Source organism: Monodelphis domestica, chromosome X (genome assembly GCF_027887165.1).
Source record: "Monodelphis domestica isolate mMonDom1 chromosome X, mMonDom1.pri, whole genome shotgun sequence".
Lineage (NCBI taxonomy): Eukaryota > Metazoa > Chordata > Mammalia > Didelphimorphia > Didelphidae > Monodelphis > Monodelphis domestica.
Genome location: NC_077235.1, coordinates 32765092 through 32783144, shown reverse-complemented (window position 1 = coordinate 32783144; position 18053 = coordinate 32765092). Strand labels below are relative to the sequence as shown.

Genomic DNA, 18053 nt, shown 5'->3' with positions numbered 1-18053 from the left:
TGGCCATAAACCAAGATATCCTCCTTCTTCCTAGGATGACTGGTGGTGTTACCTGTACTTATTGCTGCAAAGAGATCAGATCTGAGCCCAAAATTACTCTGGAGCATTTGGGCATCTGCTGCCATGAATATTGCTTCAAGGTAAGGATTATTTTACCAAAAAAAAAAAAAACAAAAAACATCAAACCCACTCCCCTCTTTCCCTATCCATCTTCCCCGTTGGGAAGGCATGGTAATTCTTCAAACTCCAGAAGTTATCCAAAGTTGAGGCCTTTTATCTAACTGAAGTTGTCACTAGATATACCTAAGTAGATCTATAGGTTTTTTAGAACTTTCAGAACCAATAGCCATTAGATTCTGGTGGGCTCCCTGATTCAGAAGGGACGTTCAGGATCATCTAGGTATCTTCATTTTACAGAGAATGAGACAGAGGTATAAAGAGGGGAAAGTCATATTGGCCATGAGTGGAAAAGATGCAGCAGCACTTTAGAAAGTCAGCAAACATGAATCAAGTTCTGTGGCTTGGCTGCTTGTGGGGACTATGGAGTGAAAAGCGCGCATGGTCCCTGTTCTTGAGAAGCCAAGATCTCCCTATATATAAGGATCCTCTGAGTACAGGATAGGATCCAGGAGAGGACTGAAGGATTGATTGCTCCTGTATCCCCAACAAATGGCTTGGCCAAGCTGTCAGACCTGCCATCACCCTGATTTGCTTCTCAGCCAGCCAGGGACTTTGCTCCCTATTTCATTCTTCCTCACAGTCACTGAGCCAAGACTCTTCCCCTCCCTCACAACCCCACCCCTTCACCTTCCTCATTTATAGCAAATGCCCTGGGCTTCTGCTTCACTAAGAAGACTAAGGCCATTAGAGGGAAAGGTACCCAAGCTTCTCTCCTCCAACTATCTTTTTTCCTTACCTCTGCTCACAGATTGTTTCAGGATATCTCTCATGCATCTCTCATTTTCCCCTTGCCACTGGCCTCTTCCCATCTGCCTATATACATATTCAAGTTTCTCTCAAGCGTCAACAGGCTTCTTTTGGCCCTTCCTGGTCATCCTGAGGTGTCCCAGCTCTTCACTTTCACTTCACTTGCCCAAACTTTGGTTGTAGAATGGATGCGTACACTTACAAATGACCCGCCTATTGATCCCTTACAGTTGAGCTTCCCTCACCACTTGACTGAAACAGCTCTCATATCATTATTCACTTCTGATCTGATTGCTAAACCAAGATCTTTGTTTAGTTCTGTTCCTCATTACCTACTCTATGGCTTTTGACCAGTTGATTCCTTCAGTCTTCCATGGGCTTCAGATATTACACTCACTACATTCCTTTTCTTTTTCTTCTGCTGAATGTACTAGAAGGAGGTGAACTGCTCAGTAGCCTGAGGCCAGGAGTGTGTAGCTGCTCTGAGGGGGATAGGCACCCCCAAATCCTCAGGCTATTGCATAGTGTCTCCATCCCCATCACTTCTATAATATGGGAGTGGGAAGAGAATTTCCAGCTGTGGGTCTAACTAGGGCAGTATGCAATGGGATTATATCCCTGAGCGCCAATATCTCTGCCTTCATTTATTTCCCCTTCTCTCCTTCATAGTCAGTGGGCTCTAACCTGGCTGTACTTACCAGCTCGGCAAAAGACCTATCAAAGCTTATGTGCTTGCACCGCCTACAGGAACCCAGGGTCAGCAGCAGTAAAGGATATAACTGGCAGCTGCTTATTCTTACCAAAAATGATATTTCAACCCTACTCCCTCCAAAAAAAAATAATTTAATTGTGGATACACATTGGAATAAAATTTTCATATAGAAAATACACCCATATAAACATAAACATATTTATTATATAGACCAGTGTCAAAGCCAGGAAAATCTACTTCACTTCTAGCCTCTGACCCATACTAGGGCAGAAAGTAAGGGTTTAAAAAAATTTTTAAGTCTCTAATTCTTGTCCCTGCTGAGTTGTTAACTGATTATTAGTGTTCTAGCCCATAAGGGTTCAAGGTATGCCCCCCCCCACACCTTATAGATTACTTGTGTTTTAAATGAGCTGAGGTCTGAAAGTCAAGTTTTCTTGATTGCTAAAAATGAAGTGTTAATGGTAGGGGTGATATTTTGGTGGGAGGTAGTCCAGCTTCTGGCCCCTGTAGACTATATAGACCGATACATCAGTCCTGAAGAGCAAGATGATTTGCTAGGGGTTTTCCCCATAAATAACCTTTGATGGTGCCCAGAATATTTGGAGGTCCTTTTACTCACAGAAGTCAACTGGGTTGTGAGAGCTTCAGGAAACAGTTTGCACCAACTTCCATGTTCCTTTCCTTAGTCAAAAGTGATCCATCACCCCACAAATGGACTTCATATGTTGTCCACTGTCTCAAGTGGACTGAAAAAGAGGAAGGCTTCTAATGGTAGAGATGTAACACCAGCACCAACAACCTAATGGCTCCTGACCATCCAGTCAATTTGATTTTCTGGTCCACTCTGTGCATTTTTCCTTAGGGCTGGATTTCTACTAACCCCATAACCATTCTTCATCTCATTTGCAGTGTGGGATTTGTAAAAGGAAGATGGGCAATATGCTGGACCAGGTGTACATCCACAATGGAATTATTCACTGTGACCAGTGCTATTCAAGACTCTTCTAGGTAGGTCTGCCCCTTACCAAGGGGTGACATAACCATTCTTTGGGTCTAGAATATGAGGTTCTTTTGATGTCATTGGGAGGGGGCACTTGAAATGCATGAATCATATATGATTAGTGTGGATGTTCCCTCTGCTTATATAGATTGAGCCTTTTCATTCCATGGTATTTGGGGTCATAAATCATCCCCCCAAAAAACTACTGAGCCTTTCTTTTCCTTTTAGTAGCTTGGGATGATCAGTGTACCTGCCTCCCAGGCTATCCACAGGTTGTCATTCATTTGAAGTGAATCTTACTATAAGAGGTTGATCCCCTGATCAACTTGATGAGCTTACAGTCTAGTAAGTCTTTGTAATGGATTTCCTACTAGAGAGAGTAAGTATATATGCCAATTGGCACATACCTCATTAAAGATGAGTGATTAGGGATTACTTGCTTAGCTTATACTTTTATGGGTCAGGTTCCCCAGCCCCAGCCCCCTTTGTGTTAGGTTTTTTTTAAAGGGAGTCTTCATGACAGATTCCATTATTTTTGTCTTTTACCCTTTTTAGAGGATAGATCATAGAACTGCAGAGCTAACTGCTCATATATATACACACACATACATATATAATACATACAATATTTTCAGATTTAACTACATTCACTTTCCAATTTCAGACTATAAAATGGGCAGCTAGTTGGCACAGTAGATAGAGTGCCAGGCCTGGAGTCAGGAAGCCTCTTCCCAAGTTTAAATCTGGCCTCAGATATTCAATAGCTGTGTGACCTAGACAAGTCACTGAACCCTGTTTGCCTCAATTTTTTATCTTTAAAATGAGTAGGAGAGGAAATGTCAAAACATTCTAATATCTCTGCCAAAAAAAAACCTAAGTGGGATCACCAAGAGTTGGACATGACTGAACAACAAAGCTGTAAAGTGCTGATTATGCAATATCCACTGTTAACAGATGCTCAGTAAAACAGTCACACTATGAGAACAGTATTTAAATGGAAGAAGACCCTCAGATATTTCCACATGTGATGAGATAGTTTCTAATTCAAAGGAGTTTTATCCAAAAGACTCCTAGAATAGCTTTGGAATTATTGTCCTAAGAAATGCCATGCATTCTTCCATGAAGCTATTTTAATTTCTCTGCAGGCTTCCAACTACAAAAGTTGGTGCAGTTTGTGTAATGCAACTTTAAGTAAAATACTAATCTGGTATTTTTTAAGACATAATATTCATTCCATTTCAACCCAGGCCCTTGGTAATGCCTGGAGGAAGAAACGCCGTCCCCCTATTCCCATATTTCAGATCTCATGCCTCCTTTTCTTTCCTTTTCTTACAGCCTCAATCAGCCTAAGAGTCATCTTGAAGATGGACCCATCCATCTTCTTAAGTCTCCAGTTCGACTGTTTCCCCTTATTACAGTTATTTCCTTTCAGTTATTTCCTTCTTCAAATTTAACTCAGTTAAAAATGTGTTTTACAAAGATAATTAGCTCTATCTAGCTTTTTATTGGCTTTGGGGTTTTTTTAATTAGTTTTTGTGTTTTTATTTAGATTTAGACTTTTGTGTTAACCCATTTTTAATGAGATGTGGGTTTTTTGATTTATCCAGATTTTCATTAGTTTGGAATTTTTGTGTTACCCAGTTTTTAATAAGCTTTTGGTTTTTTATTTATCCAGCTTTTTAGTCAATTTAGGTTTTTGTGTTATCTACTTTTTCATTAAAGTTTCTGATTCATCCATTTTTTCATTAAGTTTAGGTTTTTTGTGTTATTTGATTTTTTTTCATTAGGTGAAAGTTCTTGATATATCCAGTTTTTCATTAAGTTTAAGTTTTTTATTTATCTAGTTTTTATTTAGCTTTGGTTTTTCATTTATACAGCTTTTCATTAGGCTTGGGTTTTTTGTGTTATCCAGTTTTTCATCAAAGCTTTTGATTTATATGGAGGCAGGTAGGTGGCTCAGTGGATTGAGAACCAGGCCTTAGAGACAGGAGGTCTTGGGTTTGAATCTGGCCTCAGATACTTCCTGGATGTATGACCCTGGGCAAGTCACTTAACCTCCATTGCCTAGCCTTTACATAGTATTGATTCTAAGATGGAAGGCAAGGGTTTAAAAAAAGGCTTTGATTTATTCAATTTTTCATTAGATTTATGTTTTTAAGTTATCTAGTTTTTACTAGGTTCCGTTTTTTTATTTATCCAGTTTTTCATTAGGCTTAAGTTTTCAATTTATCTTGTTTTTAATTAGCTTTAGTTTTTTATTTATCCAGCTTTTTCTTAGGTTTAGGTTTTTGTGTTAACCAGTTTTTCATAAGTTTGGATTTTTGTGTTATCCAGATTTTAACTAGCTTTATTTACCTGGTTTTTTCTTAAGTTTAGATTTTTTTTGTTATACAGCTTTTTACTAGATTTAGGTTTTTGAATTGTTTAGTTTTTCATTAGGTTTGAGGTTTTTTTTTTATTTATCCGGTTTTTCATTAGCTTTAGGCATTTGTGTTATCCAGTTTTTTACTAGGTTTAAGTTTTTGATTTATCCAGTTTTTCATTAGTTCTTTTTTAATTTATCCAGCTTTTCATTAGATTTAGTTTTTGATTTATCCAGTTTTTCATTAGCTTTGGTTTTTGCTAGAGTAGATAGCTTTTGGTGCAGAAACTTGAGGGTTTCTAGTAACTTTGTGAAAGGAGGATAAGTGGGCAGGGTTGTACTTAGCTCAGGACAGGAATTTAGATTTTAAGGTCCCAGATGTGGCAGCACACTTCCTTCTCCCCCACCCCCCCACCTTTTCCCCCACAATAAAGAAATAAAGCAGAGTATCCATTTGGAGGATTTTTTAAAAACCTGGCAATGGGTGAGGTAGTTGGGGAAAAGAGATTATTACTATAAAGAAGACTTGCCGTTACCCTGGAAGGGAATTTCTAAAGCAGCAGCCCATGTACGCCAAGGTGTGGGGAGCATTGGGGTTTAGGCCTCAGCAGTCTCTGTTCTCTTCAAACAGACTCAGTGTACAAAGTATACAAAGCCAGGATGGGGACTTTTCCATTGCCATTAACAGTTTGGGGGATTGGCTATATCTGTTTCACTGTCACTTAGGAACCCCCTCATTTATTATGCTTGTTGTTTATTATATTTACTATGTTTCTCTTGGAACTTTCCCCTTTTATCTTATCACAATTTTAATAAATCTTCAGATTTTGGAGTTATTGCTGGCCTATGTCTCTAATTGTGCTACTTTTGACGAAAGGGCCAACTAGATGTGATGGGCTTTTGTGCTTCGATATCCCCCTATGGTGGTGTTGGCAAACCTATGGCACACATGCAGGAGAGATCTGCTCCCCTCCCCCTCTCTACCCACACTATGAGGGCATTTCTCACTTCACCCACCCCTCTGCCCAGCAGCCCAATGGGAGCACTTCTTCCCTACCCTGTCTGAGGTAAAGAGATGCTCACATGCAGCACAATGGTGGCAGTTTGGGCACGTGGTCTCTAAAAGGTTTGCCATCACTGCCCTATGACCTGAAGAAGGGGCAGCTTGGTCATGCAGTGGATAGAGTGTCAGGTCTAGAGTCAGAAAGACCCCTCTTCCTGAATTCAAACCTGGCCTCAGATACTTAATAGCTGGGTGGCCCTGGGCAAGCCACCTAACCCTGTTTTCTCATCTGTAAAATGAGCTGAAGAAGGAAATGACAAACCACTCCAGTATTTTTGTTAAGAAAACTCCAGACGGGTTCACAAAGAGTCAGATGACTGAAAAATGTCTGAACAGTAACAATGACCCAAAGGAATTTCCCATGGCAAAACAAAAACATACCTAGTACTGAAGGGAGTATAGGTAACAGTAAGAAGAAGACATAAGGCAGGGGCTCCCTCAAGGGTCTTTCCAGGAGAGAACACAAGTAATTTGGACCTGGAAGGAACCTTAAAGACCCTCTAATCCAGTGGCTTTTGACCTGGGGCCTATGATCTTCATTTTGAAAAAATATTTTGATGACTATTTCTGTATACTTATTTCCATGATAATGTTTTAGACATTTAAAGCATTATTCTGAGAAGGGGATTGTAGGCTTCACCAAACTCCCAAAGGAGGTCAAGACACACTAAAGATTAAGAAGTTCCACTCAATTCTGAATCCATGATTTTACAGAGGAAGAAATGGTCTCAGAAAAAGTAAAAAGGCTTGTGTTCACACAGGCAACCAGGGTCAGCCTGAACAGATAGAAAGACATCCATGAAACAAGCAAAGGAAAGATACCAAATTAACACCCAAGGATTCTTTCTAGAGAAAGGTTATCCAGCCTCTGCTTGAATAATTGGTAGCAGGGGCTCACTACTACAAGACTGCCCATCCCAGCTTTAATTTTTACAAAGTTCTTATTTATGTTTAGCCAAAATCAGTGATATGTAAGTGTAATCCTTCCTGTAATTGACAGCAGTTTATTCGTTTAAGTCCTGCAGTCCTGTTTGGCCTCAGCTTTCTTTTCAGAGTAAATACCCACAATTCCTCTAGCTGCCCTAGATGGCACTACTGGTTAGAATGTGCCCTTCCTACCTGTCTTGCCCTGGGCAAATCATTACCCTACCCTGGAACTGCAGTTTCTCTTTCAGTAAAATTAGACGGTTGGCCTAGTTGGCCTCTAAAGCTGTGGTTCCAGGTGATCCAACTCAGTTGCCCTCCTCCCTCTGTGATCAGAATTGAGCACAAAACTCCAGCTTCACTTTGTTTTGTAGGACTATTACTTTATGTGATCTCTGGTTCCTATAAATGAAGTTCACATTTGAGTTAACAGTTTAAGGTAGCCATATCACATTGACAGCTCATATTGGGCTTAACGGTTCAATGAAAACAAACCTTTGCACCAAGCTATCCCTCATGCTCGGAATGCTTTCCCCCCTCCCCTCCTAGAACGCGAGGGCACGTGATCACGCCACTTTCTCTCCATCTTCTCAGAGAAAATGGATGGATGGTACCGACCCACAAGGAAGGCTGGACATCGCCCCCACAGTACTTTCTGGACCTTCTCATCTCAATAGCTGCTTCCCACGATAGCATTTCTTACAGATGAATGAGTGAGGTTAAAGGAGTCGCCCCTCATCACACTCGGGTGTGTCAGGGGCGGGACTTGAAACCTGTTATTTCGAAGCTACCAGTATCTATTCACTATACTCAGTCACGTCTCATCTCGTCTCATATAGTCTCTTCCCCATTCTTCCTCTCTAAACCACCATCCACCCCGCCCAAATCCTTTCCGTTGCTCCTCCTCAGTCGCGTTCCGCCAAGCTCCACCCCTAGAGTTACAGACTCCTGCACATGCGCATGACTCCCATGCCCACGGAGGGGTGGGGACACAAGTCAGAGGCTTTGAATGTATCCCATACGTCATTGATTTATGGCTTCTCTGGCTCTAGGGAGAAGCTCAAGTGAAAAAAGACATATTCTGCCTTTCCCCCCGAAGGCTCTTTCAGAGCCTCCCAAATTCTGTTTCCGAGGGCCCACCCTGGGGGTGTGTTTCCACGATCTCGGCGCCGGCGTAGGGAACCAAGGGGACTATACTTCCCAGAATCCCCAGAAGCGTGAGCGAGTACTGGCCCGTCAGTAAGGCCTCTGAGAAATGGAATCCAGCGGCCGGAAGTGATGCCGCCCTGAGGATTCTGGGAATCGTAGTCCAGTCCTGAAACATCCTTTCATCTTAGCCTAATTGTACCTCTAGGGGGAGCCTAAGGCCACAGCCTTAAGTGGGAGGGGGAGCACAAGGGAAGAGAGCAGAGCTTGGCCAGCAGGCAGTGGAAATCAGATTTGTATCTTGCTTCTGACCACTCCGTCTGTGTAACCTTGAGCAAGTCCTTTGCCCCCTCCATGCCTCAGTTTCCCCATTTGTAAAATGTAAAATTATATAATAATATTGTAAAACTGTAGTACTCCGTGAATATTTGAGGTATTTTCTTCTCTTTGAGGTTCCTAAGTGGATACCTCCAACTCTCCTCCCCCAACTTCCAACTCAGGCCTAGAGAGGAAGGAGCTTCTGGGATCCTTCTCAAAGCTCAACACATCTTAGAAAATACTGAATAAATGCTGGTTGCCTTGGTGACTCTACAGTGGAAGCTTCCACTACTCAGTGGAAGCTGCCACACTACGTTAGAAGCTGCCAATCTACAGAAGAGCTGCTACTTCATACTATCAGCTCCAAAGAAGCTACTTTACTAGCCCCTTGTCTTATCCATCAGCCCTAAGGTTACCTGGTTGATCCCCTGACTATTCATCAGCTATTATTATTCTTCAAAAAAATTCTTTTCTTACTTCTGGAATGAACAGAGTTTGACTCTCCCATTCTTGGGGATATATATGTGTGCTATAAATGTGTGTTTCTCCCACATCACTATCTTTGCTCCTATAACTCTCCACAGAGTAGACAGCCTGTGACATCAGGAGGTTGGCTTCCTTGAATCATGGTTGTAGAGCTGAAGGGCCCTTAGATGCCATCTTTCCAACTCCCTCATTTTACAACTAAGGCAACTGAGACTCCCAGACAGTTTGACTTGTTCATAATTGTCATGTTCTCCTCCTCCTCCACCACCACCCAAGATTCTCTTGGGCCTTTTCTCCTCTAAACAATTCTCTCACTTTGGTGACCTTATCATATCTACTCCCACATTTAAATATCTTCCCTAGTCTCTCTCCTGAGCTTTAGTCCCACATTGCCAAGTGCCTACTGGGCATCTTGAATGACCTGAATGTCCTATAGACATCTCACACTTAACATACCCAAAACAAAATTCATTATTTAACAACCAGAAAAATTAAACCCACTGCCCTATTTCTGTCAAGAACACCACCATCCTTCCAGCTATGAGTTCATAGCTGTGGACTCATGCTTGGCTCCTTCCTACTCTTACCTAGTCTCAGGTACCAGTGCCCTTCTTGCCACAAATATTGCTGCTATCCTAGTTCAGGTTCTCCTCACCTCTCTTACTACAATAGCCTCCCAATGGTTATCTCAGCTTCTCTCTTTTCTTCTTCAATCTACCCTTTGCATAATTGTGAAATTAATATTCACAAAACATAGATCTAATCATACCAGTCCCTACTCAGAAAACTGCAGGGGCTCCACACTGCCCCTAAGATAGAGTGCAAATTCCTCAGGTTGACATTTAAAGTCCTCCACAATCGGGCTTTAGGTAACATGGTAGCTAGAGAGCTACACTGGGAGTCAGAAAGGCCCGAGTTAAAATCCAGCCTCAGACACTTACAAGCTATGTGACCTTGAGCAAGTCATTGAATCTGTCTGCCTCAGTTTCCTCTGATCAGTGCAGCAACCAATCTTATACCTATGTAATTTTGTAAAATTCAAGATTTAAAAAAAAAATTTTGAGAGAAATTTCAGTAAAAGAAACTCACTAACTCCCCAAATGAAGAAAGTAAACTTTTTGAAGAAGGCGTCATAAAAAATCCTACAGAAACCACACACTGCATCAGAAGATCCAAAATGAACTTTGGGATGTAGTGAATCAAACTGAAGGGGGACAAATACATTTACTCTGAATGTAAACTCTTATGCCAAAGAGGATTGCCCCCTAATTGACTTTTTTTCCATGTACCTACTAATCATTGATTTTGTTCTCTTTCTCTTTTATTTCCCTCTTATCACCAAATTATTGTAATTTCTTCTTAGAAAATGCAATATTGTATGCACCTCTATTAAGAGATCTTTAGAGATATAAGCTGGTTATTGTGAATTTTAAAACTATTCCACCCTAATCAGACCATTCTTTAGAAGATTTGATTTAGCTATTTCCTGATCAATAACAATAGAGATACTTGGAATAACAGAATCAGGTCTTGGAAACTCTACATTTATCCTCCCTTCTTAGTTTAACAAGATTTTGAAGGTCTGTATCAAACTCAAGATTTAGTTATCTAAGGAATGGCCTTCAACAGACATGTGCAGAAAAAAGGACAGACCTCTGAGCTGTCCTAAGTGAAGCTAAGTCCTCATTGGTACAGATGAGATGCAGAAAAGTGATGTAAAAACGTCCATATAAGGCATGTCACTTTCTGTCCTTTCCTCTTTCCTTGGAGAGGTGACTCTGGCTGACAGCATGCTAGGCATTCCGACATCTTGGGAGTGGTGGCAGTGATTGTCTGGGTTTTGGTGGTGAGTTTTGTTCTTGACCTGATTTAGGTTCAGGCATCTCAGCTGAGCCCCTTTTGGAGTTCAGGTTGATTCCTTCCTCCTTCACACTCAAAACCCTTACTTTCTAGATCTTCTAATCTTCCTACCTGGTACCAGCCAGGCAAGGGGGAAAATCCTTCACCCTTTCCTTCTCCCTTCCTCTTAATCTTCTCTACTATATCAATTAAATCACCATAAAATTTGGCAGCTGACTTGGGTATTTTATTATTTGGGTTTTTCATTAGGATTTTTATAAATAAAATCCTTGGTGACCTAAATTAATTATACATTCAGTCTCAGCCATAATTTCACCCTTTACATTATGTGAAATGATTCATTGGGGAGACAAGGCTTGTAAATCTGGGAGGTTTCAACATGCTTGTCTCCCAAAAGAATCACAGGGGGAGATTGTGTAAAGAGAACCCCTTCCTCCCAGAGTCATGAACTTTCTGCTCATCTGAGCCAGCCCATTAGTGTGGCTGAAACGCTCTAAACAGAGGTTATAGGTTAAGAGCCCTATGGTCATGACCCAGAACTAAGGGTTACAGGTCTGAGTCAGAGAGACTTTGATTGGTTCCTAAGATGTGATAGACCAGCACCCAGGGAAAGGAAGTGACATGGAGAGAGAGGACTATAAAAAATGAAACCATAGAGGAGATCAGGTTCTTCTATGGAGATCTTTGGCTGGGAGTCTTTCTGTGATTCAGCATTGGTGGCTCGGGTAGAAGACACTCTTCTGGGCTGGTAAGATTAGGGTGGTAGGCTATGAAATATATTTTTTTATTTCCTTCCCTCCTTATTTCTTTCTTAGACTATATATTAAAATTAAATTGTTAAAAGCTACTATCAGGGGGCAGCTGGGTAACTCAGTGGATTGAGAGCCAGGCCTAGAGATGGGAAGTCCTAGGTTCAAATCTGGCCTCAGACACTTCCCAGATGTGTGACCCTGGGCAAGTCACTTGACCCCCATTGCCTAGCCCTTACCACTCTTCTGCCTTGGAGCCAATACACAGTATTGAATCCAAGATGGAAGGTAAGGGTTTAAAAAAAAAAAGCTACTATCATCCTTGTGACTTAAGTTAATTATTTTATAAACGATTGACTACAACAATCTTTTTTTAAACTAATATTATATTTCCAAACCAATTTATAAATATTACATTTAGCATATTACATTTGGTATAATATTAGTTTTTAATATTTCATACCCTGGAGAGAACGCTGGATTTGGAGTCAGAGGACTTGGGTTCAAATTTTGATTCTCCTACCTGTGTAACCTTGGAGAAGTCACTTTGCCCCTCTTGGCCTCATTTTCCTCAGCTGTAATGGCTTCTAAGATACTTGTCAGCTCTAAACCTTATTCTATGAGTGCAGAACTGTCAGTGAGACATACTTCCCAAGGAAGATGGTAGGCTTTAAGTGTAGAATGAGGTATAGGTTGTTAAACCTGTTTGGTTCCTTTTGCTTAACTGTACTTTTTTGTTTATAAGGAAGAATTTTGTTGGGGGATAGAAACTATGATTGGAAAGTAAAAGCAATGGTTAAAAAAAGGTCAAATTTTTTAAAGAAAAAAGATACGGAAAACAAAGACAATGTGGTAATCACTGCTGTGTCTACGTTATTCATGTCTATATAAACATCTTCCCGAAGGAATTAAGGAGAAGCTACAGACCTAGCCACTCTTGCAGATTTGATTTTAAACTGATCTCAATTTACTGAATTATTTTTCTTCTATTCTTTTAGTCTTGGTTTTAAAGACCTGACTAGGGATCTAAAACTATAAATTACAGAGGAGTTGCTCATCTGCATTGCTAGAGGTAATTTCCTCTTTGGGAAGCATGTTAGTCAGGGGAATTGTACTATACTCCCATTATACCCCCCCACCACCACCAAAAAAGCTCTTATTCATCCCTTTTGGGGGTTCTTAGCCTCTGTGTGTATGTGTGTGTGTGTGTGTGTGTCCCCTGAACCCTTTGGGTAGTCTGGAATAGCCAATGGACCCCTTTTCAGAACCATGCTTTTAAATATATAAAATAAAATGCAAAGGATTACAAAGGAAACCAATTCTAATGAAATGCAGTTAACTAAACAAGTTCAGACTCCAGATTAGGAATCTCTGGTTTGAATACCTGTATTTGTTCATGAAAGCAAAATTTAAAATATATATGTATGTATATATTTATATTTAAATAAAATGTCATTGGCCTCAATCATTTTAGCAAAATATCTCAGTATTACTGATAAGTGTTGAGCACTAGGAACCAATACTGGACCAAAGGATTCTTCTTGTTTATTCCATCTTCATGATAATGCCTCTGATAAGGCATTAGGATGCATTCAAGGGCATTAGGATTGGTGGATTGATTATAGTAATCATATTGCAAAGAAAATAATTCTGGTTAGAGAGCCAGAAGGCCTGAGCTCCTATCTTGAATCTGCTGTTTACTAACTGTGCAGTGCCAAAATGAGCAGGTCCTTTTCCCCTTTCCAAGTCCCAATTTCCTCCCTGGTAAAAATGAGCGTGTTGGACTCTGGATGTCCTATCCCCTTATGTCTCTATGACCTCCAAAATCCCTTCCAGCTCTCTATGATCCTGAGGTAGGGAGCCATTTTGGTTTCTCAGGCAGATAAGTGACATATGATGAAATAATGAAATTCTAGGTAGAAGAATGAGGCTGGTTGTTGGGTCAGAAGGGATGTAGGGGAAAGGAAGGGAAGGAGACCAGTTTTGTTCATACAAGGTAGGGAAACTTTGAAGTAAGAGGGTATGCTAGAAAGAGCTGTAGTAGGGCAAACCAGACTCCAAGATCCTGGAGAAGTTGATGCTCCTGGAATACATAAGTCAGCAGTCTTAGGGAAGTAGGGAGTCAATTAAGGGGAAAGAGTGAACACTAATACTTCTGATGCCTCCCATCCTCTCCCTCCCCCCTCCCCAAGCCACTTGCAGTAAAGCTGGTTGAGCATATTTATCTTCTGGGACAGCCCTCCAAGTAGGAGTGGAATGATTTCATCACTATTACTCCTCCAGCTTCCTCCTCTACCACCAACTTCCACCTCTTTCTCCTATTTGCTGAAGCCTAAACTTCCTTTGATCAATCCACGAGCATTCATTAAATTCACATAAGTGACACAAACTAGAGATGCAAAGATAATGAATAAAATAATTCCAACTTCAACAGAGGACAAAGTCTTTTAGACAATTATTACATGACAGGACCAAAATGCTCAGTCTGCACACTGACAAATTTACAACAAAGTGTTGGCAGTCAAACATATTTAAACAAATGCTAGCTAATCCTTTTCTCTGTGGAGAAAGGGTTTAAGGTGATGTATGGTATGAGGTCCCTTAAGAGAGCATATCAGCATCATGGAGATAGGGGAGTGGAAGGCAATGGAATGAAGTGATTAAGCCAAGTAGCATTGGCCTAGGATGAAAAGATGAAGAAAGGAAGAAGTGTCCAAAGACACTTTTACTTATTTTACTATTTTGTCCCAGTGTCTATCCCCATACACATGCCCACCCAGAAACTTTGCTCCTGCACCAGGCCTTGCCCTTTTTGCAATCATTCATTCTCACTTGTTGATACTCTGGAAGTCAAAAACACTTCTAGGAGACAGAGAAGAAGAAAAAGTGGGATTAAGGTCAGAGAATAAAGTCAGTCCACATAACAAGCACTTATTTAGTACCTAGTACATACCAGATATTATGTTTTAAAAAGTCACAAAATAGTATGTGGCCTCCGTGTTATTTGGTCTGGGGTTAATAGGGAGCTACTGGAGTTTACTGATCATGAAGGGGCAAGAGTGGTCACATGGTCAGACCTGGGCTTTAGGAAGATCAGTTTGACAGTAGAGTGGAGGATGAACTAGATTGGAGAGGGACTTGTGACAGGGAGACCAGCAGGCTCTTGTGATAGTCCAGGCCTGAAATGATGAGAACCTGGCCCAGAGAGATGGTAGTGTCAGAGAAAAGAAGAAAGTGTGTAAGAGAGATGCTATGAAGGTAGAAATGACAAGCCTTGAAAACATAAGATATGGAAGGTGAAAGAGAGTGAGGAGTTGAAGAACTCCTCTAGATTTTGAACCTGAATGCCTGGGAGGATAGGGATATCCTTAATAGTAATAAGGAAATTAAGAAGAAGTGAGGGTTTGGCAGGGGAAAATGATGAGTTCAATTTTGATGTGTTGATTTTACGATGTCTACAGGACATCCAGTTTAAGAGGTCCTAGAGGCAATTGGTGATTCAAGACTGAAGGTAGTAAAAAGATTTAACTTGGATAAATTGACTTGAGAATAATGACTAATTAAATTATTGAGCAAAATAGCATAGAAAGAGAAGAGAAGAGGACCCAAGACACAGAGCTTTGGGGTAAGTCATCATTAGTTGGCATGACCTTAAGGAAGACCAAGCAAAGAAGATAGAGAAGTATCAATCAGACAAGTAGGAAGAGAACTAAGAGAAAGATTTGGAATAGCCTTTCAGGTAGGTGGGAGAGTAAATCAGTTAGGGGAGAGTAAAAGGAGTGCTTTTCTGTAGAGAAGGCCTAACTGAGATTCTGTAACATAAATATACAGTGAACTTGTCAGCACAGTTTCATGAGTTTCTCCGGCTTCATTCAACAACACATTTACAGTAATAAAGGCAGCAGATGGTGAGAGTAATCCAGGGCTGGGGATTGGCAAGGCATGATAGTCGAGAGGACAAGGGAGCAAAGAATTAGAATGGAGAAAATAGTGTAAAGTTAAACTAACTAATCATTAAGTAGGGGTAATTGAGGTGAAATAGAAGACTAAGTCATTGGAACTGAGTAGATTGAAGAACCAGAAAATTAGGATGTTTTGGGAAAAAAGAGGAGCTCTAACCAATAATGTCGATGGCCCATTCTCTCTGGTTCTGTGAAATAGGAAGTCTACTTCTTACCTCTGGCTCCGTAAGAAGAATAAGAAGTCATTCCCAAATATTTGGTAGGGAATGAGGAATTAAGGATTTATGGCTTAGAGAGTGTAAAAACCAGTCAAAAGGCAGAACAAATCTTACTCTTGGTTTCTTCTCTCCTCCATCTTCCTTCTCCATATTGCCCCACCTAGAAGGGAGAAGAGAATGATCTTTATGCTCCTAATGTCTAGGTGAATGGGGGAATTTCTCTTCAGAAGTGCCATCTTGTATCATCAACTCTGGGCTTCTTTCTCTTCTTTCTCCTGGAGTTTCTCTCCTTAGCCAAAATCCATCTCTAGGGATCTAAATCTTAGTTCCTGTTTGGGCTCATTTGGGTAGATGATGGATCATAAAAAAATGTTTCCTGTTCACCTAATGTTTTCCCTCAAAGACCCTTCCCTGATCCTTGTCCTGATAGAAAAATGATAAGCAAACAGGCCCTGTGATTTATCCCATTTTGTCAAAAATGTCAACTTGGGGTTCTTTTTATGGCTTTGTTGAGAACTGAAGTCTTCTTCATTTAGTGTAGATGGGAGTGTTTGAGGACCAGACTCTAAATCCTGACAGGAGACTGAAAATGAATGGTGAAGCAGACAAGAGGAGAAACAAAAGAATATGGTGTTATCAAAATTCAGAGATGAGAAAGTATCTAGGTCTAGGAGGAAGGAGTAGTTAACAGTATAAAATGAATGAATAAAATAAATTTATTAGTATTTATTATGTGCCAAGTACTATTCTAAGTGCTACTGGGGATGTAAATATAAGCAAGCAAGCTAGTCCCTGCCCTTGAGGAGTTTACAATCTAATTGAAGGAGACAACACATAAAGGGGAACTAGAATGGAGATAGGGTACGTATAGCAGCATGGTCTGGAAATAGTCAGAAAGTGAAGTAGATACCTGGTTCTGAATAAGATAAGGCAAAAGCTCACTTTGAAGAGCCCAGACAGGCTGAGTCAAGATGGCGACATAGAGGCAGTGAAAGTTCAGACCTCTGAAAACTCGTCCTTACCAATTACAAACTAAGTGCTCCTAGGGGACAGAAAATCAAACCTAACAAGACAGAGCCAAAGAACCCTCTTGCTGGACTCAACTTAAAAGGTATGCCCCCAAAAGCCAGAATTCGAGAACACTCGGGTTTAAGGGTAAAAAAGAAGGAAGGTTCCGGAACCCCTCCCCCACCTAGAGCTCTAAGCCTCCAGGGCAGCTGGAATCTCTGGGTGGCCAAAGGTGCTGATCTGGAGGGAGTACCTTGTGGGCAAAGCTGTGCCAGGCTCAGAGCTTAGAGCACAGGCAGTGGGGAAGCAGTTATAGAAGAAGTGCAGAGTGCAGAGCAGGCAACCTAGTTACAACAACAGACACACTCTGTATTGACCTCCCCCTTACTGAGGTTTTGGCCTCAGGGCACATCAAGCTCAACCCAGCTGGACTTAATCCCATCAAAGCCCTCAGAGGGCAGGGAAGCTCAAGCTCCAATACCCCTCCCCCCACAGCACTGAGATATTTGCTAACAAAGCTCCAAGGGGGAAGGCTGACAGAAAAGCCCCAAACCACAGATCCAGGACATAATGAGAGGAGCAAGATTGCAGGCAACTACAGGTGGAAAAGAAGGGGCAAATATGAGCAAACAACAGAAAAAGAAAAAAGAAATTACAATCGACAGCTTCTATCCAGGCAATGAACAAAGAGCAAATGGAACAGAGGAGGATGAAGGAACAGCAAGCAAAAACACAGAAACTCTAGCTAATGCAGGCTTTGGCAGTACTCAAAATACAATTCAAAACACAATTAAGAGAGGCTGAAGACAAGTGGGAAAAGAACTTAAAAAGTAAAAAAAGTCATCTGGAAACAGAGGTACTTGAACTAAAATAAGAAAATAGTATCTTGAAAGCCAAAATTAACCAGCTTGAAAATAAGGCAAAGGAGATGAAAGATGAGACAAAGAAGATGAAAAATGACCTCCAAAAAAAATCAGACCAGAAGGAGAAGCATGACCAAAAAGCCAGGAATGAAATCCAGTCTTTAAAATCCAAAATACAACAACTAGAAACAAACGACTTCAAAGGCAGCAGGACACTATAAAACAAAATCAAAATAATGGAAAAAATTGAGGAAAATATGAAGCACCTCATTCACAAAACAGAAGATTTAGAAAATCATTCCAGGAGAGACAACTTAAGAATCATTGGTCTATAAGAAGACCATGACAAAAGAAAAAGCCTAGACATCATCCTACAGGAAATTATCCAAGAAAACTACCTGATATTCTAGAACAAGAAGGAAAAGTGGAGACTGAAAGAATCCAGAACTATGCCC

The 18053-nt window shown here is 40.7% G+C and overlaps 1 protein-coding gene across 8 annotated transcripts in view; it reads left to right on the top strand.

The window, feature by feature from the left end:
* The window catches only part of ZNF185 (zinc finger protein 185 with LIM domain), an 83942-nt gene extending 78105 nt beyond the window's left edge, over window positions 1-5837 (top strand). For all 8 annotated transcript variants that reach the window (XM_056809573.1, XM_056809571.1, XM_056809574.1 and 5 more), the window contains 3 exons: window positions 35-140; window positions 2549-2647; window positions 3975-5837. In XM_056809573.1, the coding sequence (XP_056665551.1) occupies window positions 35-140; window positions 2549-2647 (205 nt within the window). In that variant the 3' untranslated portion in view covers window positions 3975-5837. The remainder of the gene's footprint in view (window positions 1-34; window positions 141-2548; window positions 2648-3974) is intronic.
* The last annotated feature ends 12216 nt before the right edge of the window (window positions 5838-18053 follow it).